Source organism: Frieseomelitta varia, unplaced genomic scaffold, assembly GCF_011392965.1.
Source record: "Frieseomelitta varia isolate USP_RPSP 00005682 unplaced genomic scaffold, Fvar_1.2 scaffold_773, whole genome shotgun sequence".
Taxonomy (NCBI): Eukaryota; Metazoa; Arthropoda; class Insecta; order Hymenoptera; family Apidae; genus Frieseomelitta; species Frieseomelitta varia.
The window spans coordinates 252,801-276,094 of record NW_025110560.1 but is presented as its reverse complement, the minus strand read 5'-3'; the positions used below and the strand labels follow the sequence as shown (position 1 = coordinate 276,094).

Here is a 23,294-nt window from a genome sequence, read left to right as displayed (position 1 = left end):
TTTTAGTACCACCGAGTTGTCAATAGATGGCGCCACCTCCGCGGCGCTAGTGTTTCTTACCCCGTAAAACAGAGAAATTTTCATTTGCGAAAAAACCTAATTTAACGAAATGAATTGTGAACTTTTGTGATTATATTACCATAATTAGACCCTTAGCTTTCTTTTCATACCCCATTTGACTCGTAAAATGCAGAAATAAGTATTTTTATAAATAATTAGTACCACTGAGTTACCGCTAGATGGCGCCACCATATCCATTTTCTGACAGTTCGCACTAATTACGAAAAAAACCTAATTAAAAGGATTAATTTACGAACTTTTTTATATGCTTCCTTAAAATGAGTATCCCCGCTTTCTTTCTATGTGTGTTTCGTCGTAGAAAAACGTGTGTGTAAAAAGTCGAATTTTTTTTTCAATAGATCGAAGGATGTCTTTCTCGCACACTGTTGCTTTTCTTGTCTAGCGTCATTAGACAAAGAGAGGACTAGCGTGCGACAAGGACAGACATATGTGCGCGATAGACAAGGAAAGCAATAGTGGAAGACAAGGAGAGCAACAGCGTGCGACAAGGACAGACATATTCACTTTAGACAGAGTATGTATTAACATACATAATTAAAAACCAGTAAAAATATCGTACGTCTGTAAATTGTAACTAATCTATAATTAATCATGTATATAACATTTAAAAGGAAAAAATTAAAGAATGACAATTTTATATATTTTTAAAAAAATGTATAATCTGTTTTAAATGAATTTTAATTTACATTCGACGCTTTAAAAATTAAAATTTGTATTGACTATTGGATATTTGATATCCCAACATTTGAAATTGTATCAATTTTCATGAATATACAACAGTTTTATCAATTATAGAATCAATTTATAGAAAATGTATTAGCTCTGAATGTGGTCGATCGTGTCCACGGCTCCAACGTTGCTCGTATTATTATGTATACGAACCATAGAATAAAGACAAATCCAAAAAACATAAAGACTCCATAGCTGCAAATAATTCGGTGTCACATCACTGCCATTATTTATTTGGTTACTAAAAGTAATCGTAGCTTAAATTAAGAATGTTTCGTACTTTGTAAACCAAGCAATAAATGTTCCAAGGCTTATGATTACAAGTAGATTGTAATTAGCTAAAGGCCGTAAACTCAATCGAGGCGGAATGCGTTCTTCATGCCCACTGGAAAATCCAGTCTGTGTTCGCTTTGGTAGCTTCACGACTTTCGTTGGTGATTGTAATATTTGTCGAGAAATATTACCAAGAAAATTACTTTGATGGTACATTTGAGTTATCTTGTATCGGTACTGTTCACGATAGATATTTATATAATTACAAAAACAGTTGAGATGAAAATAACGAAACTCAATGATTCTATTCTGGATAATTCTTAAAGACGTATTTACCTTGACATTTATGTATGTACAGAATTTATATAAATTTCTAACAAGAAATGCACATTCGTTACTTCGAACTGGTTGTAATTCCGGATCTCCCATGTACTCAATATATTTACACGTTTGTCTATCTTTTTGATCAGATACAAAAATACCTGGTTTACTTGTATCTAAACTGAAATCCATCTAAAAGATTAATGAGTTAGAACTTTCCTATTAATGAGAATTTTTACACAGATAATCAAATTTATACTTGTGACTGGTGACAAAAGGATGTTGATAGAATGCTTTCATGGTATTCTTGATCAGCTTCAATAGCTACTTGAGGAATGTCTTCTACTCTAATCTGAAAACATTATATTACAAATTATAATTAAACATTATATTACAAAATTGAAGGATTTGTTAGTTATATTACCTCGAAGATTTCAATTAATTGTTGTTGTGCATTCGCTAGATAAACAGGTACGCGACGTCTTTCCTCTATACTAATATCATCTGAAGAATAATCTTCACCATTAAAGAATTCCCATAACGCTAATAAAAATGGCCTCTTTTTTCTTTTCTTTTCTAATGCATCGATCAAACTAGTTGCTGTCAAATGTGCTTGTTTAATTGTGCTTAATAAACATACGACCTGAAATAGGAATTTGAAGATAAACGTTTCTGAAATATACACTTCGCATTGCATACCTGTGAAATAGTAGCCATAGAAAACATTAGAACATATTGGTATGTCGGTCCTTCGAGCTCTAAAATTTGCTGCCGTACAATTGAAGCCCATTGATTTGTTGATACTCGACTTCTGCTTAATCCAACATCGTCCATGTGACTTTCTATTTCGCATATTATCTTTGCTAAATATGGTTGCGAGAAAACCTAAAAAGTATAAGCGTAATAAATATATGTTAACATACAATTCAGATGTCTGAAAGAGCTTAACATACTTTCGTAATTCTGAATAACATCAATGCATTCTTTGGAGCTATGAGATCTGTTCTCATAAATCGTGGAAGTAGTTGTTGAAATATTGCCGTGTAGGCTAACAAGTTATGAGCGATGAAAGGCATCCATCTATATGCATCATGTATCTTCCCTCTTTCTTCTTCTTCGGCTTTACTATAGAAAGATAAAATTAACGTCTAATAATACGTTATAATAATAATACATTATAATAATAAGTAAACAAAAGTTTTATTATTTACCCTTCCTTGCTAAATGTAATACCAGAAAAGTATCTCCATGGCTGAATAAAGCTTAACCAAGCTTCAAGAATTAATCTAAAAGAGCTATCTAGTGGCCAATGATGTATGGCTTTTCGAAGGAATGTGTAGATTTTACCTTGAACAGATGGTAAAATAATTCTGCAAATAAAATATAAAAAATATTTCATGGGGCTAGTATAATATTTAACTATTGTTTAATATTTTTCTGAATATTTATATACCGTTTAAGTTCATCCATCGCACTTTTATCACCCGTTGCGCTATTTGCAAATTCGTGTAAAGTTTTTATAAATGCCCGCACTAGACGTATATGCTCTCCGGAATGAATGCTGTGCTGTATAATTAATGTATAAATAAATAAATAAATATATATAATGAAAAAATTTCAAATATAAACTTACTTAATGTATAAATAAATAAATAAATATATATAATGAAAAAATTTCAAATATAAACTTACTCGACGCGGAATGGATGCAGAATACGATGTATTTAATCGTAGATTTAATTGATGATCCTCTACATATTCTACCCAAAAATCAAGAAATACTTGAACTACAGTCTCACTTCTCCAAACTTCTGGTAAACATTGTTGTTGTGGAACACTCGAGGAAGAATTCGAAGATCCTGGTGATAATATTGACGTTCTCAATAGTCGTGGTGTTTGCATTCTGTAATAATTTCTGATTGAAAATTGACTTGTCTAATTTTAAAAATGTGTAATTTTATTGATTCATCTCTTCTTAATATATCTTTTATTATGTTCCAAAAATACCTCTTAGATTCAGGTGACTGGACCAATTTTCGTTGAGGTGTTTTTCTAATGTATGGGCTAATTATTGGCAAAACTGAAGAACTATCCCTAGGTAGAAAATGGTATAAATAACAATGTGCTAATTGGACATAAACAGTTTCCCAATTAACCCACACATTCTCTTGCTGTTGCACTTGCAACCATGGGTTTGTTAGATGATATGCAAAATGGAAGATGTAATATTCAAAAGGATATGTATAACTATTAAGGGCTTATCTTGCACAAATTTAAAAAAAAATTTTATGAAATCATTTTAAGTTGAGATATCAAAAGGATACTCATATTTAATGCAGATATACCACGTGTACCCTGATCGTCTCTGATTTTGTCTAAATAAAATGGTGGTATTACTCCTTCTTCTAACATTGAACGTACCTTTATCTAAAGTAAACAAAAAATACAAAAATTAATCTTTGTTCATTTTATAATTACCAATAATATATAGATATTTTTACATACTGGTAAGAATGAAACTGGAAAATTGTATTTCAAGTAACAGTCTGGCAATAATTTATAACATAAAAAAAAAATTGGTCCTTGTGGATTAAGGAAGTTACAAAGTGTTTCGTACTCATATGCACATTTCTTAAAAGTGATGCTATGTAATCCCCAACCGATATTATCAGTTATTCCAAATAATGAGTCTATTAATATTGAAAACACGTGTTGTAATTCTGCTGTGCTCGATTCGTCTATTAGTGTCGCTATTTCCTTGCATCTTTGAACCAATGGCATGTTCAAGTATCTTTGTAATTTGATCTGTATGTTAATTAATAAACTAAATTAGATAATCATATATACTTTGTAGAATGGACTTATATATTTGAATCAAATTTAAATGTTAACAGAATTTTTAAAAGAATGTTATACATATAAAACCAATGTTTTATTTAGAATGCGAAATATATTCGTAGATTCCTGTTACACAAATATAAAACATCTTACATAATATTTTATGTACAAATTTATTTATAAAAAGTGATACATTTTTAATTATTACAAGATAAGTTGTATCATTCTGATAAATAGACATTTTGTCGAGTTTTTTTAAACAAACCGGTCGAAACATCTTGAGTTAGGTATAGGTTATGTTGTTACAATTAAATTTGCAAGTTAAATATTAATAAAAATATAATACACGTATGCAATACCGTAGCAACGTCTGATGATGCAGCCATGATTGTATTTATTCGTTTTTGCGCGAATTGTTAGAAATAACATTTAAACAACGTTAACTGACTTGCGACTATTTCGCGCCATATATACTATTTGAGCTCTTTCTGTACAGTGCTGTACTACTAGAAATTATTTCCCTAGAATTTCCTAAATTTTTATGAATTTTATACTTTCAATGTAAATTACAGATAAAGATAATAAAAAATTAAATTCATTGTTTTTACATAGGAATTCTGTTATTTTCATTTCGATATAATCTTCTTTTGCACTCAATTAACAATTCATCATTCGCAAAGCGACTCATTCAATATTTATTTATCGTATATGTATACACTGATGTATCATAATTCGCGAGTCTCCTCACGGTGATAATCAATGAATTATCAGGTAACGTAAAATCAGAAAAGTACTCATTGTTTCCTCTGATCACATGAGTAAATTCCAGGTTTGTATGTCGGTAAAAATGGTACATATTGTGTCCATTTCCATCTGCAAGAAGAAAATGATGTAAATTTGAAGTCACTTGAAAGATGTACAAATTTAAAAAAAGATACTTGGAAAGAAAATTACCTTCGTAAAACATCCATTCCAAACGGAAAATCGAACGTATTAGGTACGTATTCTTGGTCCTTTTTCTCGTCTATTCCAATATCTAATTCCATTTCTTTTGACCAAGCGATGAGTCCACGTTCCTCAAGTGTACCTTAAAAAAATTAATAGTGGTCATGAATGCATAAACTGCATATTTTATTGTGTACCTTAAAAAAATTAGTAGTGGTCATAAATGCATAAACTGCATATTTTATTTTAGAATTGACATTTCTTTTAATGTCACATATCACTTTGTCTAGGCGTGTCACGGCGCAGCCGTTGCGTCATTGATCTCCTTAAAAGATTAATTAAAAATAATACTTTTTATATAAATTTCACCTGGTATAATATTGTCTAATACACATCCTATTACACCCCCTACCAAGATAGTCGTGCTAAGTAATACGGTAATTACTCCATCGGCTATTTCGTTTCCGGTTTGTATTACGCCTGAGTGATTGATCATCCATTTAGATAAAACCTGAAAATTCATGAGGACAATTTAAATTACTGTCGCAAGTCAAGCACAACTACGACTTTCAACAATTGTGCAATTGATATGTGCATAATCAATTGTTAATTTAAACATTAACAAGAAAATATAATTAATGAATATATTTAATTAAGAATTATTTTACCAGTGGAAAGAAAATGGAGAACCCAAGAATGTACAAATTCCTTGCTGAGTTTAAATTTATGTACTGTAATGCAGAGAGACCTGAAAATATCATATCTCTTATTTTTCTCTTATTTCCGCTGTAAAATAATTGTATTTAAAGAAATAGATTTCGATATACCAAAGGCACTAATCATTCCAAACATCACGCAAAATATTCCACCGATTATTGGTTCCGGGATGATGATAAAAACGGCGCCAAATTTACTAATCAGTCCTTGGAGAATCATCAGAACACATGCCCATTGAATAACTCTGCGGCTACCCACTTTCGTAACGCCTGATAATGTTTCGTTTAAAGTGACTTAAGAACATTAAACTTACAAGTCGAAAGAAAAAAGAAAAAATGTGACTCATAATCTTTGATATTTTTTTCTAGAAATATTAAACGATTTACCAATGGTTCCAACATTTTCTCCGAATGTGTTTGTACCGTTCCCACTGCCCCAGAGACCAGCTAACATTGTCCCAAATCCTTCTATACCGATACCTCGATTAATGGCATGAACTGGAGGAGGTGGAGCGCCTAAAAGTCAAATTTCAAAAAATTTTAGCTAGAAAATTCAAATTATCAAATATCTTAAAATCTAGTAATCTTCAATATCTTTTTAATCTTCAGATTTTTAAACATTTATATTTTCAACTACATTGAAATTGGAATGAAATAGAACCTGTTTATTTTGAATATCTCGAAAGCTATAATATGTTACGTAAATTAAATATACATAAAAAATATAAATATTTTGATTTTAAATGGAATATATTTTTCGAAAAATATTCATAAATATTATTAATTGTATTTGCAGATCTGCAGATCTTACCGCACATCTTGGATGTTGTTGGATAATAACTGATAGATTCCACTGTACACGCTAATACACCAGCCAACATACCAAGCGCACCAGACAGGCTTACAGTCGGTATACCCCATTGACCAGGATATGGGATTCGGAACCACGGAGAATCACTGATAATCTTTAATTTACTATCTGCTCTAGCTGGATGACCGACTGGTAAAGCATCGGTCACGGTTAAAATTGTGCAAATTATCCACATAACTATTATTGTTAACAGTACCTAATATAAAAAAAATAAAGATAAAAACTTAAATGAAAAAAACTGTGAAAGATACAAAATATAAATATATGAAATAATTACTGGGAATAGTTTAAATAATGCGAACCACCGGACTCCTATTCCCTGACCCTTACGGTATACCAATATTGGAAATGGTACATTAACAAGTATTTGTGAATACAACGTTAACATCAATATTGTTCTGCAAGATCGATAAATAAGAAATTATCCTTGTCGTACTTTCCTCGTCGAGAACACTAATTAGTTCATTAATTAAATTATTTGAACAGCATTATCGAAGTAAAACAAGCTGCAACATCATTGCTTTATAAAGCTGAAGAAGGTAAGCTTACCCAGCTGCTATACCCCAATGCTGAGACGCAGCATCAGCTGCATTCTCAAAGAGAGATATTCCAACAAGAGACACAGTTGGCACAATAGTCAGTGGCGTAACAAATTTCAATAAATATCCGATAATACCTGTTAAGCAAGGAAAATTTAATATTATAAAGAATACCTTATAAAGAATACCTTAAATATGATTGCAATACCTCCAAATCCAACGACCACTTGAAATAAAGAGGATACAGCAATGGCTCCTGAAAGTTCCCTCATTCTAACTTGCCATAATTCAGTGCGATTTTCAGGAGACATTTGGTCCAAAATCTCCGGCGGTGGACATTTCCATTGCGGTAAATTTAGTATGGCTAAAGTTGGGACTAAAAAGGAGATGGTTCCTCCTTGAACTAACGGCAATCTACGGCAAGATATGAATATTGGAAACAGAATATTTTAAGAATCAGTTTCTTCAGCAATTACATTGAGTAATCAGTAATTATCGACTAATCGTGATATATTTAAATCGGTAAGAATAATATTTAGTTAAAACAATATGAAATCGAGTCTATAAAATTACGACGAAAATATCATATTCATATTATCGAATTTTTATATTATAGGCTATTAGATTATTGAAATATCACATATTTGAAATATAACTTTTATATCATGCATTGAAATATAACATACAAAATATAACATCTAAGGAATATATATCAACACAATTTAAAAGTCAAATTGAAGAAATAATGTAATCTACGATTATAAAGATAGGTTTCTAATGATTTCGTAATAATTTTAAATCAGTAAAATTCGAAGTAAATGTTACTTCTTCCCGGAAGTTGTTGAATATCGCTAACGATCCATAAATCTTGTTAAACAAGAGTACAAAATAATCCAACAGTAATAAAGTCAGGAAGATTAGCATTAGAATAAGATACAGACACGAATTATCAAGGCATGAAACACGCATAAATATCGACTGCAAAGATAATTCACTATTCAGCCTTGATCCTCAAATTCATGTACATCTATAAATTACATTCGTAACATTCATTTCGATGGCGTTTCTAATCATATTGTAAATATTCCAGTTACTTATAAATATTATCCTTTATTATTACATGATAATTATAATAATATTGAGATATTGATACAATAAGATTTATTGTAGAATTATTAATTAGAATTATTAGTAAAAATTATTAACTTTTTATCGTTTGCAATAGTTGCAAAAATTAATGGAATGTTGCAATTTAAATTAAAAAAAAAATTGATAGCAATGATAAGTATGTAGGAGACACAATTTATGATGTTTGTATTCGTAGCAAATTGCTCAACATTTATATAATTGTTTCATAGTTACAAAGATAGTCTCGTGTCTGCTCTAGCACCTATTAAGCGTCACTTATCAATTTAATGCTTTAAAACGATTCGCAGTAATTTAGTGATTCAAATACTTTTGAAGTTGAAGAAGCTATATACAAGACTTTTGAAATAAATTTAAATTAAATATAAATTAAATTTTGAAATAAATTTAAATCAAATATAAATAAAATTAAAAATGAATTATATAATTTATTTAAAAATTTATACTTTTCAGACTGATACTTTTCGAAACTAAATTACCTGCATCCTATGGTAGTTTGAATGAAGGTGACGAATCCTGTGACAAAGATCATAGTGGAGATTATGTAACTTCTCGATGGATCGTCTTCTGCCATGCATAATGCAGGAGTAAGGATGAAGGGAATCGAGACTATTGCACCTATCATGGTCAAATAGTGCTGAAAAATATATTATTCCTTTTATAGATAATATGAATGATAAAAGGAATAACAGATTTAATGATTCTGAAATAACTTTAATAACATAATTTTAAACCAAATTTAGATGAAGAGATATCCTATCATATCAAGATAAATTTTGTCGTACTTATCTCAAATATTTCCGTGAAATATGAGTAGCTTTGATTTATATCTACATTTTTCTATAACCCAGAAAAGGGATTTGTATTTCGTGGAATTTTTTGAAAGAAAAAAGGAATTTTTTTTATTTCTGTTGTAAACCAAGTAGATAGAGATTAAATTAATTGCAAATTTCTTTAATATTGGACATAAAGTATATATAAATAGTTCTTTTCCTATAAGAAATATTTCATGTTTAATTTGTAAAAGTACCTGTAAAGCCATAAATAAGCAAAGATACCATGGCGGGATGTCGTCGATGCCATAAGTGAGATTCGTATTTCTTTCGTTCTCTGGTCGACTAGTATCCAACGGTGTGAAATTCTCTATATTCTGAAATAATAAAAATAAACAGTACATAATAATTATTTGATTAGACACCGTTGTCGCTAATGACCTCGATGTGACGTAAAAGTAAAAGAAATGAAGACGAAGAAAACTACTTGATTTTAGAAAATATTTGAAATTGCATAGAATATTAATTCTGACAGATTACTCCTGACCTCTTTTAGATTTTACGATGCTATGATTTATCTTCTTTTTCTTTTCTTTCTAACAAGGAATTTTTAATGAAATCATAATTTCTGTTTTTTGTAGAAAATAACTAACACTAATGTACGACCGGCATGGTAGTATATTTGTTGTAATAATAAGAAACTCGGGAACATAATTATGTTGGAAAACTAACTGGACAGAAATAATTGTATCATCGTGCTCGTTAAGAGGATTAATTAAAAGGAAGATAATTAAATTAAAGAAAAAGAATTTTTTCATGTAAATATTTTAAATATTTTTTAATTAATTTTTTATTTTGCCGTTTGGATATTCTATCGGTATTTAAATTTTTAAATTATTTTACCGTCGATTATCAATAATTACTTCAATTATTATTTTCCAGAAAATGTAGTATAACGCAATTTCAACATTCCAGATTGGAATTTCAGATTATCAAGTGGGAGATCTACATTTTTCACTGGTAAAATGAAATGTATCTCACAATCTTGAATGTGTAATCATAGTTTATTAGATCCAAGACGTAACCAGTGTTAAGGCTCGATTAGAATTTAAATATATATATCAATACTGTCCTTTTTCAGTAACGCGACCATCAAAGTCATTTACTATCAAGTTTACGTGTTATTATTATACGCAGTGTCTCTCAGTCATCTGTATAAAAGAGAAAAATACATTTATACAGAAAATTTTTATAATCTACATAGCGATATTTTAATTATCACAATTAGATGTAAAAAGTGTAATAATAATGGTGTAATAATATTGTATTTTAAATTATATTACCCAATATGATAGTGTTAATTTGTTCAGACTAATAAGTCTGACAATGAGAAACATTGATGTTATTCGTCTGATCATATAAGCATTCTCCGGAGAATAGAAATCATAGGGTGTACTTTTACACATTGAAATTCTTTTTAATTTTTGAAAATGTCTTTACGAAAGCAACTATCAATGTTAGTATAATTTAAATTAATTAATATATTATGTTTTATTTTAAACTTTTATATATAAGAATATTTACTATTAATTCTAAATTGAAATACACAGTATTAAAAATGAAGAGTTATGTTGCATACTTTTAATCCATCATTAAAGTTTAGAATTGTCTAATTGGATATTCCAGAAATAATACACATACCACGTTAAATTTTTCATACAATTGACGCTCGAAGTAGATATACAATAGAAGTTTTTCTTTTATTATAAAAGTTTCAAACAATCAGTTATAAAGAAAACAAAGAATAATCATCAGACACCATTTTTTTAATCACTTACCACCTCGGTCATCTGCATTCCGTTTTCAGGCATATTGAAATCACTCTGTTCACAGACACAGAAGAAAGTTAATTTTTTCTATAATAAAAATCACTGTCAATGATCCACAATTATAAGAAGATCCAAACGATTCTCCTAGAATCACTGAAGAAGAATAAAAGTTCTTCTTCGCTCGACGTAATCATATGTCCACGTTAAACCGATGTTAGCAACAAACTGTGTTAATAGACGCGATCGCTTCTTAATTTATCACTAGTATATACAGTGGCGGTCATATACTTACGTACGGTTGACATAATGAAATATTATTTATTCCGTACAAATAAAATAAACAAGTAAACAAATATCAACTATATTTTTCACAAGATTACAACGCATATTAATAAACAATTGGGCCCGTATTATCTATACAGAGCGCCACACGAGGACTGATCCACTTCCACCTTTTACGATCAGTTTTATACAGTTCTTATAAAATTCTTCGCCTTTGCGGCATCTCACGTACACTTTACCATCTGATTCAAATCGAACAGTAGATGTGACAGAATTGATTGAACAATTTATGACAGTAGATATAGGCCTAATTAATCGAATAAAAAGAATTATGGACAGATGCGTATATTTAAATATTGTGCAAGATATATTACTTCCATTTGCTGAAGAATCCTATGCCAGGAAAATGGATCTACTAAACAGATAATGATCCAAAGCACTCTGCAAAAGTTGTGAAGACATTTTTGAATGACAATAATATTCGTGTAATGAAGTGGCCAGCACAGTCCCAGGATTTAAACTCTGTAGAAATGTTGTGGATGGATGTAGATAAATATATAAAAGAACAACATCCGAAAAATATTGAACAATTATATACTTGTGTACAAGAAGCATAGAATTCGATACCAGCTAGCAAGTGTAAGAGACTTATCGAATCGATGCCGCGAAGATGTGTCGCAGTCATTAAAAACAAAAGTTTACATACAAAATATTAATGTATTACAATTTTGAGACAAAGAAATGTACAAAAATATAGACATTTCCGATGTGTATTTAAATATGTGTTACTTGTTCATTTTATTTATATGGAATAAATATTTCATTACGTTAACTGTACGTAAGTATATGGCCGCTACTGTAAGTGCTTCGGAACCAAGTATTAGCTAGTCAGAGTCTTTTCATTTTTGACAATAAAAACCATCAATGAAATTTCATTAGAAATTTACAACTAGAATCTCAAATAATTGGTTATAATTAAAGTACATAAGTATATATCGAAGTGTTGAAAGAAAGATTGAAGAGAATAACATGTCAAGATAGCGTTTTAACTGAAAATTGAAGAATTGTGAAATAGTATAGTTTTAGATTAAATCATTTTGACACTATTAATCTTAATCATTAAGCTTATTAATCTTAAAAAGCCTGTTCTAAATATACTCTACTAATCTAACTAATCTAAATAAGCCTATTAATCTTAATTGATCTTAATTAATTTTAATTTATCATATATTATGTCATAGATTGCTGTGTGCGTAGATTGTAAAATTAAATTATTTAGAAACACACATCTCAACTACTTGCCAAGGAATCTCGCGCGTATAACTTTGCATTGATAAAAATAATATTGTCTACAAGCCAGTCCGGAATTTAGAAGAAAAAATACTGGTGAAGTTAAATGGATCATTCATCGACGTTCGATCGATTGAAGATTATATTTAGCGGTTGGAGATCTTGTTTAAATTTAAATTTAACACTGTGTGTATTATCAGATATTTTCCGATATTGACGTGCAATTTCTGCCGGTTAAATAATAGTTTGTGTTCTTTTTTCTGTGATCATCTTTATAAATTAGCGATACACGTGCAGGCTTTAAGAATAAAATTATGATATCACTACTATTTGTAGAGATACAGATATGGATTTGATAAAGTACAATAAACACCTAGATCAGAAATGTTCTTACTTCCGCGTTTTAGTGGACTCCGCGATAAAAGAAGGATTAGTATACCTCAGTAAGCGTTACTAGTACTTATTTATTCTAATGTTGATAATTTGATTTTCCCGCTAGAATAGTGGAAGCGCCTGCGTCATTGAGAACTATAGGATATGTAACCTCAATATTTATGTAGTCAGAGCTGTGTATCATAACCTATCGTGTTATTTCTTCTTGGTGTTGTATGTCATAAATAGATACTTTAATAATCCATATTTCACGAATGTTTTAGATTTTTTTGTAATTTTGTGAAAAGACATTGGATCAGTATTTAAAATGGATGAGCTAGGTGAGCCTATGGAGGTGGAAATAGTCCCAGTTACTGATGATGTAAAGAATGTTGATTCTGAGCAGACCGATGTAAAACCATTTAATTCAAACAATATGCAAGTACCAGAGGTAAAGAAACATTAAAAATGATCAATTTACGTGATCGATATGCAAGATTTTCTCTTTCTTTTCTTGTTATTGTGATTTCAATTTTCAAAATAAAGCATGAACATGCATAACATGTATATTTATATATGTACTCAATTCGTTATTTTCTTGCTTTAACTAAGAATTATTTTAATAATATTGAGCTACAAGAATATTATGCATATGATAAATCATGAAATTGGAAATTAATATATTACATTTTATCCAATTAGATACAGTTAGATAGTCGTTATGAAAATCGTGGTGGTACTTTTATGACTGGTATAGATATATTCAGTAAAGAAGAAAAATTAAAAATGGAAGAGAGAGCCAAACGCTTTGGGCTAACAGAAAAATTAAAAATTAATTTATCAAACCAAGAGCAAGATTTATATTCTAGGTAAAAATACTAATAAATATTAGTTTGACAAACAATATAAAATAATTCAATAAGATATATATCACATAAATTATTTTAATTTCTAGTATGGGCATTGTGGAAGATAGTGAAAATACAAAAAATATCAGACTGAATGTAATACATATGAGAGGAACAGAAGAGATGAGTACCAAAGACGTTTTTAAATATTTTGAAGATTATGCCCCAGCGTCTATTGAATGGATCAATGATGTTTCATGTAGGAATAATTTTAATTCATGAATTATACAAATTTAAAAAAAAAACATTAAATTATTTATGATCTCTTATTCTTTATTTACAATATAGGTAATGTTGTCTGGTTAGACAATGTGTCAGCAGCTAGAGCTATGTTGGGATTATCAAAAAAAATAGTGGGTTTAGAAAAGCAGAGAACTACAAAGTCACTTGATGATAATCCTGATGAAGAAAACAATGTAACCAATAATGACTGTACTGTTGAAATGGATGAAGATAATGAAATCACAAAGGAAACAGATGAAGATTATATAAATATCAAGGATATTAATTGCCCATTACCTCCTGGTTTGTGGAGGAAGGGGATAGATTATCCTAAATCTAAAGCAATATTCCTTAGATTTGCTACTAGAGCTGATAAAAAGCAACCTAATGCAGAGAAAATGAGCGAATATTATAAAAAATATGGAAATCCAAATTTTGGAGGTATTATTACAAATATCTGCTACAAATAAACACTATAAAAATGTTTTATCCAAATATTGAATAACTAAATAATAAAAATTTTTTTTTATAGGTATTAAAGGAATTTTGACCGAGTCTCGAAAACGAATGTATAAACAAATTAGACAAAATAAAAGAAAATTCAAAGAAGAATCGCAAGATGATGTTAAAGATAGAAAACACGCAAAGAACCCTTGGGGTGCATTGTCAGAAAGTTGGGGACTCAATGATGCTATAGAAAGTGAGTTTGGCACTAAAAACGAACCTAAAGATCACGGGCGTAGTGTGAAGGAAAGATTAGGGATAAAATATCCTCCAAAGGAAACTACGTATACTGAAGAACAACAGAATAGTTCGAGCAGTGATAGTGAAGACGAATGGTGTAAAAGAAGTAAAGTGTTACGGATGCGAATGCATGCAGACGATGAAGAAGAAAAAATACATAAACGACGCGCGAAACTTCGACAAGTCAGTAAATTCTGCTAACTGAAATCCCTACAATGATAGAATTTATTTAATCATTACAATACATTTGCAGACGATGTTAAACAACCTAACTAGAGGTAATGATTTACGATCCAGACTCGGCATATCGAGGAAAGGAACGCAGTTCCGTGACGCAATTCAAGTAGTTGTAACAAATACAAGTGCAACGAACTCAAATTCATTAAAGCTTAACGATTCAGAGGTAGTTATTGTCAAAAATTTAATGTCATATTATACTTAAGTGTAGTAACAAAAATCTTAAAATAGTTTGAGTTTTATGTTTTACAGGAGGAAGATGGTGAAATAATCGAAGATAATGAAAGCCAGGAAAAGGAAGAGGGTGAATGGCAAGCGTCTGATGAAGAGGAACGAGAAGAGGAAGACGAAGATGAAGACTACAGCGATGAGGATAGTGACAAACCAGCGAAAGAAGTTCAAGGACCTAAGGGCAGTGTGATAAAAGTAGTTCAACATAAACCTCGTGTTGCTTCCACAGTGTGGGCGAGGTTAAACAATGTAAAAAGCGAGGTCATTGATAATTCTATCAAGGATAGGTAAGAATTGAAAAAATTTTATATTCTATTTATATGAACAACATTTGAAAGTAACATGTAATATTTTAAAGGCAATCAAGAATACGAGACCTCAGGAGTACATTAAAAGGCGATCTTCGATCTCGAATCGGAAATCATACAAGAGGTCGCTCTCCTTTAAGGATAGAAGTAAAAAATGACAAATATGCAGAAGGTAGTGAAACAGAATAATGGTCAAATGAATTGTCATAAAAATGTGAAATGTTTTTGCTGTTTTGCGATTGTGCTGTTAGGCTTCAGGGAAAGAGTATAACATGGTGCAAATTTGATAATTGATAAATAAAAGAATCGAAAACGCGCTCATTACACCGAATCTGTTACAATTTTATTTAACTTATATAAAAATTGAATTTTTATTACGAACATATTCGTTTATAGAAGACTTCATTTATATATAGTCGAATCATGGGATAATAATAGATTCGAAATAATATATATTTTTAATCTTAATTGGCTATATCTTGCATTGCCAGAAAAGCTCAGGCATCTGAAAATGTAAGAGTTTAAACTTTTATGTTTAAGTACAAATGTTCTGAGAGAATATATGCTATATAGATATTTATAAGTATAAAATCTCCCATATTTTTTACTCATATTACTCAATTATAAATATGAACATTGATCTTTTAATACGATTAATGTTAGCATTTTGTACATGTTGATAATGTAGTATCATCTTCCTATTCTTAAAATGAGACAAAATACACATGAACGGGTAATGGGTGCTTCCTGAATTGTATATAAATATTATCTAGTATAGATAATAAAAAACAGTTTTTTCATTAACACAATCAGTACTCAGAAAAATAGAACGTATTTTTAAATATTCGTTTGTACAATTGAGACTTTTGTATTTTGTAATTATAATTGGAAAGGAAAAAAATATTTTCGGATACTTCATAATTAAGAGAAAAATAAATTTATACCTTATTGTACAAAAAAGAAAATTCTGCAAACGAATATTTAATAAATTGTACATCGAAACGATGTAGGGTGATGTTTTACAATTCTTTTTATTTTGAAACTTCGGTAGTTATGAATTAAAAAAGTCAGTGACAAATGAAGGAAAATACTCAATACGGTTGTAAATAAAAATAAAATTGTACGAGATTAATATTGTATACACGCAGAGCATTTAAAATATGTATTTTCCTTACATATATGTTATAATTAATGAAATATTTCGAGGTCTGTGATTTTTTAGATGTGAACATTAAAGGAAAAGAAAATGCAATTTCGATAACGATAGTTGACCAGAATGGCCCTTATCTGCAATTTTTTCACATATTCAACAAGATGTAAAAAAACATAAAAAATAAACAAAATGATATAAATATTCTATTTGAGTTTGGAAGAAATAGGGATAAGAATAATTGTGACATCGATTCCGAATAATTGACCAATAAAGCCGCCTTTATATTAGCACAATAATACTTTGAATAGTCATTTTAAAATACAATAATCGATAATTATGGTTTCAGTACATATATATTTATCATTTACACAAATAACAATTATTCGGAGAAATATTCGGCTGCTTTCCCCTTTATTATAAAGGGGATTATGCTTTCCCCTTTGTTATAAGCCAATCGATAAACGTCATTTTCACTTTCTTTGTATTCCTTTACGTACTCTTTTTTCCATTTTCTTCGTCTTTTGCTTCACTTTTCTTTTTTTTTTTTTTTTTTTTTTTTTTTTGTTTTCTCATAAATGACGTATAACATTTAAAATCCATAGACGAAATATTCTTTTAATATTCGGATATATAAGATATGAATCGGCAACAACAACAAATACACGCAACGTTTAAGTATATTAGGCCTGGTGATATTGATATAATTCTATCAATGTATATTAAACGCTACAATCTATCGTTGCTCGCATTCCACTTGCATCCTGTGCCTCTTTCTTCCCGATAATGGTGTTCCAATGTTACTAAATTTCTTTTTCTTCTTTTCTTTTTTTTTTCATTTTTAATAATACCTTTTCGATTACATCAGCAGTCATCATGACGTGAATTCTTAAGAATATTCGATAACAACAAGTGTACGTTTGATGGAAGATCCTTAACAATAGCTCTTATTAATTCCGTGAAATTTATACGTTTGTACAAGGTTTTGTACAATACTTGACACACGATCACAGCAAATGTACAATATTTCTTGTGTTCATCGATCGTTTTAATTAAACATCGAATTTCATATATGTATATATCGAGGAGAGAACGAACACGAACTCAAAACTGTATGAAATTTAAATGTCTTGCAACTTTTCTTCTTCAATATATTTTTTAATACTTGACATTTGATACTGATCTCATTCTTCTTAGATTTACAAACGAACAGAGAGATTTTAGAAGATTCGTCTCATCCCGTACTTGAGAGAACTTACAAGTCAACTTCTCAACGTCGATAATTTCTCAAATTCTGACTTGCAAGTTTTTTTCTACTTTTTTTTGTAATTTTTTCACATTTTTTTTTAAGTCAATTCTCAGGTGAAAAAGAGTTTGGAACACCGATATCGTCATGGTCAACCAGCCGACTCGTTACAATGTCCCCTCGGTCTCTCGAGGCAGCTCGTGAAAATTATTCAACAAACATCTCGCGGTTTGCTAATTGTTCGACGGTTGCAACTACTTTTTGGAGACTCTGAATTAATGTCTTAAATACATACATAGATTAGGTTACGAAATTCGGACACATAGCAACTGTAGACGCAGAAAGATTCAGACATATATAAACGTCGTTCAAAATTCAGCTTCACGCATATAATATTCAAAGGTATTTTTTTTTCTTTTTTTTTCGCTTTTTTTTTTTATATTTAAGCTTCAAAGATAAAATCGAAATATATACGAGGAAGGAAAGATTATATGTATATGAATTATTCTTTAATTTGTATCCTCTTTTTTTTTTTTTTTCTTTTACAAGAAATTAATGAAACTTCAAGGGAACGTTATATTTTTTTCCGTGTCGATTTCTTCCTTTTGTCGCCTTTTTAAGAATGTCGATAAACGATGTTTTGTTTTTTAGAAATTTATTGCACAATTCATTAAAGGAGGCAGAATATGAAAACGTGAACAAGAATCGGTAGTTCTTTGCAGACATCGCTCAGACGATTTCTTTTCTGTATCGCCCTCGATTGAATGAACTTCGTGCTCGAAACACGCGGAGATGCTGGAAACTTTTAATGAATTATATTGACAATTCTAGAGAAACTCGTGTGTTCGACACATAGCGAATTCATCGGAGAGTGAAATTAAATAAATTCCCAGTATCGTCAGGCGTATCGCGAGCGCGAAGTAAAGTAGTTCACTATTGAGGTTTTAATAAGAACGGCATACATGTTTCAATGAACGAGTGTCCTCTTCGAGATTTCTCGCTCGCGCGCAATAGCAACGCACGAAAGGAATTTTCACAGCGTGGAAAGGGACATGTAATCGACTGATTGCCAATTTACATCGGTGAAATCACCGTTTAAAAATCCATACGACGTCAACGACGTCGTAATTGCAGTCACAAGGTCGCGAGGTTGTAAAGAGATATCGCATTAAATCCTTGTTGTTTGAAACGTACAGTGACTCACCAAACATTGAACATTGAACATTGAACACTTTTGAACACTGAATATGAAGATCGCAGGAGAAAAAGATAGTAAATACATTATCTGTTGGTTTTCTGATTTTAATGTCACTTTATAATTAAACATCTTGCTACTGATATAAATGTAAATGAAAGCAACCTGTTGGATTCAAATATATAGTTATTAGGAAAAAAAGGAGAAGCAGTTACAGGAAGCAATCATTCTTGTTATTACTCCATCAATTATTCATTGAAGCTTCCAATTCAGATCATTCATTATTCACTTTTATGCGAAGAATATCAAATCTTTTTGAGAATTCCGAGTTGCAAGCATTAAAGATAAACGGACAGTTTGAAAAATTTGATTGCGATGAAATGTTAAATTCTTCCTCGATGGATTGTTATTTTTCACAACGTTCCGGATATAAGCAGCAAGGACAAGGTAGAATCGATAATCCGATAAATCCTTCATAAGTTCTGTTAAGCATAAAATAAGTTGAGAAATGGAAAAGGACACTCGCAGGGAATAATACAACATTCTTTCTCTCTTTCTTGTTTTTCTTTTCGAGTATAGTTGAAAAAGGATACCCGAAACTGAAGGCAGCGAAGCGTTCATGTTATTTTTCCACAGATATAACTTTTCTTAATTTAAGGGAAGCAAACGCATCGACGCCTCTCTTTCTTTCTTTCTTTCTCTCTCTCTCTCTCTCTCTCTCTCTCTCTCTCTCTCGAATGAATTATTTTTTATGAATATTCAACATACTATCGACACGTATTTATTAATGGAGAATTATTTTATTAGATTATATCGAAGAACGTGAGATCTGATAGTCGAGGGAGGTAAATAGCGTTTCACACTCTGGATCGTTCGTTTCGCGCTCTATTTTTATATTCGACTTTTCTATCGCCTTCTTCGTGTCTCATTCTCGCTTGCATTCTCTCTTTCTTCCATTTATTTAACAAGACTTTAACCATTCAGCTTGCATTCTCGTCTTTGATTTCAAAGACAAGAATAGCATTAGTTCTTTTCCTTTTTTTTGTTTTTGTTTTTTAAATAAGTATTCCAAGCGTGTCCTCGCCACCTTGAAAATCATCTGATTGTCATTGGAAAACGATGAAACATACTCGTCTCATAGAACACGAGTTCTCTTTGTTCTTCTAATTTTTTGGGAGTAAGGAAACTAAACGACGAAGTGAATTGTTTATGTCTTACTTGTGTTTCGACATCGCTCGAATTCGTTTTTATGTTGTCACTAGATTGCGGATATTTATGCAATAAAATGGTATTTTATGAGTATAATTAACTAAACTAAAAAAGAAACTGGAATCTAAGCAGGAATTCGTCTCATCTGCTAAATATTACAATTTGAGCATTGTACTCATTTTATATGTATTATGTGCATATTTAAATTACCTATAAATGCATAAAAATCTGCGATCTAGTCATCACACCACAATTTTGTCCCTTTCTCGCGTCTTTAGGGAAGATATTTTTAACTAAAAATATATATCAAATATAAAAAAAGTATCTATTTATGCGAATAAATATATGCATTTAGAGCGGAAAAAACCCGAATCGAAACAAGAATCTAGAAAAATGAATTCAACGGATAATGCTTTTTAAATTAAAGAAGAACGTATCAAAAAAGCGAGGCGTAATTTAAGTCATTTGTGAACGACATGCGACTCTTTCTTGAAACAAATTGTTAATAATAAAAGAAATCAAACGAAGAGAAAACAACGATACGTTACAAAGTATAAAAAGATTGGAAATGTAAAAAATGGAAAAGTTCGCAGATAGTTCCACATTCAAACAGACGCTCCGTCGCAAAAATGGCAGTATCAGTGTAATAATACCTGTAGATCGTGAAACAAGTTGCAATTAAACCGCTTAGAAGAACTGGAAGCTGCATCGAATGCAATTAATTATGAATCAAACTTTTTCTTCAGCATTGCACTTTCTTTTTCACTCTTTCATTTGCTCTTTCTCATGTATGCATGCATTCACTCATTGTTTCAATCGTTTCCTCTCGTTTTTGTCTTTCTCGCTTTTTCTCGTTCATTTACAAACCGTATTTAGTAGAGGCAGAAGAAAATTTCTGCGAGGTAACTACTATAATAATGACACTGAAAATTATATAATATTAATACTAATAATAATAATAAAATAATAATAATCAGTGATAAAAGCGATATGGAAATACAACATTCATATCACGTTATTCATAATATCGGTCATTGATGTAATACTATATTGACCATATATATTCATTAATAAAATAAAACCACAATACAACACACAATATAAAAAATAATATTACAATTGTGTGTAATATGCCACATAAACTATTAAATGCTTTAAAAGCAGTTTATGCCTTGGTCACTCTAAGAGTAAAGCATAGAAAATAATAATAAGACAGACGACACAACAAGAATTCCTTATTAAATACAATGATTCATAAGTGATATATTTGACGTAGGTATCAGTCATTCGATTCTATCATGTCTATCTTATTGAAGTTTTAAAATGGAAAAATTTAGAATAAATTGATCTAAAAGATTTTGGATGTATAAAGTAATCTATATAGAAGATATTTTAGAAACAGAAAAGAAGAGGAGTATTTGACTTCATAGATGATATTCACAATAAACTTCTTGATACAGCCATTAAAGTCTAGATCAATATCCTTACTGAGATAATACGAATTCCAATTCATTCAAACTTTTATAATTAATGTATATATGATAGAAAATACATAACAAGTTATTTAAGTTGGCTCAGTTTATAATCATCATTATACTTAAATTCTTTTCAGTTTAATCTCTGGAATCTCAAGTCTCTGAATGAAGCCTAATATGTGCTTAACACCCTCCTGTGAATCCAGAAGAAAATGTAATTTCTGCATGTTATAAGGAAAATAAGAATAAAGAAAATGTCTTGAGAAAGTGCCGCTGAGAATTTCTATAGTTACCATTGGAAGTGACCAATTAGAGAAAATTGGTACTATTGCTCATACTAGTAGATTAGTAAACAGCAGAGGGATATCCAAATAGAATAGTCGAAATCAGAATATAATGAAATGCAAGGTATTTTAATTCAGCAGTAATTGCTCTGATAGAATAATTGTCAATCATTGAGATTGAATAATCAAGGCAATATATGATGTGGACAAATCAAATGAATAAAACCCTCATGCAATATTACTATATAACAACAAAATTAGAAACAAGAGCAAAAGTACCCATAGCTGTAAGATGTAACAGACTTATCGATGAGAAAAAAAATTATAATGAAAGAAAATATGTAAGAAGGAATCTATTAGCAATAGAAATAAAACAGCTCTAGAAACAAGATAGTAACAGTAATCATATCTGTCACAGGTATTACAACAAAAGTTCTTAAATCACTATGCATAAATGCACATTCATTCAAACACACAAAAATCAGTAATATCAACAACAGCAGCAATCAAGCATACACTACAACAGAAGAACATACGATAAAAACCTATTATATACGATCTTTAAGATAATACGTGAGAATGACGAATGGAAAAAAGATAATATTAATAAACTATCGATAAATACTTCAGTGAATTTAATGGCTATTTGAAATTTATTGTGTTTATATACATACGTGGTGCACACGTATGTTTGCACGTTAGTTACGGACAGGCACAATTACAAGTTCTCTCTTATTCTCATCCTCATTCTCTCTTATTCTCACTCTCCCCCCCTCTTTTTCTCTCTACATTCATTTTATCGGTCGTCGTGTTACGTGGCTCAGAGTATCTCGTACATTACATCGACTACGACACTCGTTCGGCAATTAAATCACAGACAATGTGTATGATACGTGATTAACAATAAATCGTCAACTAGCATTACCTATATATAATTCGGGATAAATAAAAGTTATTGTACAAATTAATATTATGCATTCAATTTTAACAAAAAAAAAAAAAAAAAAAAAAAAAACATTTTTTTTTTTTTTTTTTTCCATTTTTTTTTCTCTCTTTTACTATTTTGTAATCTCATTCTTT

The 23,294-nt window shown here is 30.1% G+C and overlaps 3 protein-coding genes and 1 long non-coding RNA gene across 7 annotated transcripts; 1 reads left to right on the top strand and 3 right to left on the bottom strand.

Annotated features, from left to right (window-relative positions):
• Positions 1 to 741: 741 nt before the first annotated feature.
• On the bottom strand, positions 742 to 4,796 carry LOC122535806 (sphingomyelin phosphodiesterase 4). Of its 3 annotated transcripts, none has more exons than XM_043667641.1 (14): positions 4,602 to 4,796; positions 3,910 to 4,209; positions 3,729 to 3,831; positions 3,412 to 3,643; positions 3,097 to 3,319; positions 2,858 to 2,970; positions 2,616 to 2,774; positions 2,358 to 2,526; positions 2,104 to 2,289; positions 1,829 to 2,047; positions 1,664 to 1,756; positions 1,420 to 1,596; positions 1,091 to 1,320; positions 742 to 1,005 (listed from the first exon to the last, which is right to left on the bottom strand). In XM_043667641.1, the coding sequence occupies exons 1-14, from the start codon at positions 4,626 to 4,628 to the stop codon at positions 879 to 881; spliced, it is 2,358 nt and encodes a 785-aa protein (XP_043523576.1). In that variant the 5' UTR covers positions 4,629 to 4,796; the 3' UTR covers positions 742 to 878. The 3 variants fall into 3 exon arrangements, with proteins under 3 accessions (XP_043523576.1, XP_043523575.1, XP_043523577.1); XM_043667640.1 differs by having other exon boundaries at positions 2,358 to 2,529; positions 4,602 to 4,793; XM_043667642.1 differs by having other exon boundaries at positions 743 to 1,005; positions 2,358 to 2,529; positions 3,097 to 3,307; positions 4,602 to 4,790.
• Positions 4,797 to 4,840: 44 nt separating this feature from the next.
• LOC122535808 (solute carrier family 23 member 1) lies at positions 4,841 to 11,325 on the bottom strand. The gene is made up of 13 exons (XM_043667645.1): positions 11,071 to 11,325; positions 9,490 to 9,609; positions 8,939 to 9,096; positions 7,522 to 7,727; positions 7,324 to 7,450; positions 7,052 to 7,172; positions 6,715 to 6,970; positions 6,291 to 6,419; positions 6,015 to 6,173; positions 5,856 to 5,935; positions 5,557 to 5,698; positions 5,197 to 5,329; positions 4,841 to 5,115 (listed from the first exon to the last, which is right to left on the bottom strand). The coding sequence occupies exons 1-13, from the start codon at positions 11,101 to 11,103 to the stop codon at positions 5,037 to 5,039; spliced, it is 1,743 nt and encodes a 580-aa protein (XP_043523580.1). The 5' UTR covers positions 11,104 to 11,325; the 3' UTR covers positions 4,841 to 5,036.
• A 1,847-nt stretch (positions 11,326 to 13,172) lies between these two features.
• LOC122535807 (nuclear cap-binding protein subunit 3-like) lies at positions 13,173 to 17,206 on the top strand. Of its 2 annotated transcripts, none has more exons than XM_043667644.1 (8): positions 13,173 to 13,456; positions 13,708 to 13,874; positions 13,961 to 14,112; positions 14,202 to 14,576; positions 14,668 to 15,062; positions 15,133 to 15,282; positions 15,369 to 15,634; positions 15,706 to 17,206. In XM_043667644.1, exons 1-8 carry the CDS (start codon positions 13,334 to 13,336, stop codon positions 15,842 to 15,844), a joined length of 1,767 nt encoding a protein of 588 aa, XP_043523579.1. In that variant the 5' UTR covers positions 13,173 to 13,333; the 3' UTR covers positions 15,845 to 17,206. The 2 variants fall into 2 exon arrangements, with proteins under 2 accessions (XP_043523579.1, XP_043523578.1); XM_043667643.1 differs by having other exon boundaries at positions 15,348 to 15,634.
• On the bottom strand, positions 16,209 to 23,215 carry LOC122535815. The gene is made up of 3 exons (XR_006308272.1): positions 22,751 to 23,215; positions 17,976 to 17,983; positions 16,209 to 16,220 (listed from the first exon to the last, which is right to left on the bottom strand). It is a non-coding gene; the product is annotated as an uncharacterized LOC122535815 (long non-coding RNA).
• Between the last annotated feature and the right edge of the window lie 79 nt (positions 23,216 to 23,294).

Bases quoted from the DNA above. Each gene is read 5' to 3' on its own strand.
- LOC122535806 (XM_043667640.1), bottom strand. From the start codon at position 4,628: ATGGCTGCATCATCAGACGTTGCTACG. The intron at 3,320-3,411 runs GTATTTTTGGAA...ATTTTCAATCAG, and splicing joins CAGTCACCTGAATCTAAGAG to AAATTATTACAGAATGCAAA. The intron at 1,757-1,828 runs GTAATATAACTA...TAATGTTTTCAG, and splicing joins AATTAATTGAAATCTTCGAG to ATTAGAGTAGAAGACATTCC.
- LOC122535807 (XM_043667643.1), top strand. From the start codon at position 13,334: ATGGATGAGCTAGGTGAGCCTATGGAGGTGGAAATAGTCCCAGTTACT. The intron at 15,063-15,132 runs GTCAGTAAATTC...ATACATTTGCAG, and splicing joins GACGCGCGAAACTTCGACAA to ACGATGTTAAACAACCTAAC. The intron at 15,635-15,705 runs GTAAGAATTGAA...AATATTTTAAAG, and splicing joins GATAATTCTATCAAGGATAG to GCAATCAAGAATACGAGACC.
- LOC122535808 (XM_043667645.1), bottom strand. From the start codon at position 11,103: ATGCCTGAAAACGGAATGCAGATGACCGAGGTG. The intron at 6,420-6,714 runs GTAAGATCTGCA...TTTGACTTTTAG, and splicing joins AACAACATCCAAGATGTGCG to GCGCTCCACCTCCTCCAGTT. The intron at 5,699-5,855 runs GTAAAATAATTC...ATGAATTTTCAG, and splicing joins TCTCCATTTTCTTTCCACTG to GTTTTATCTAAATGGATGAT.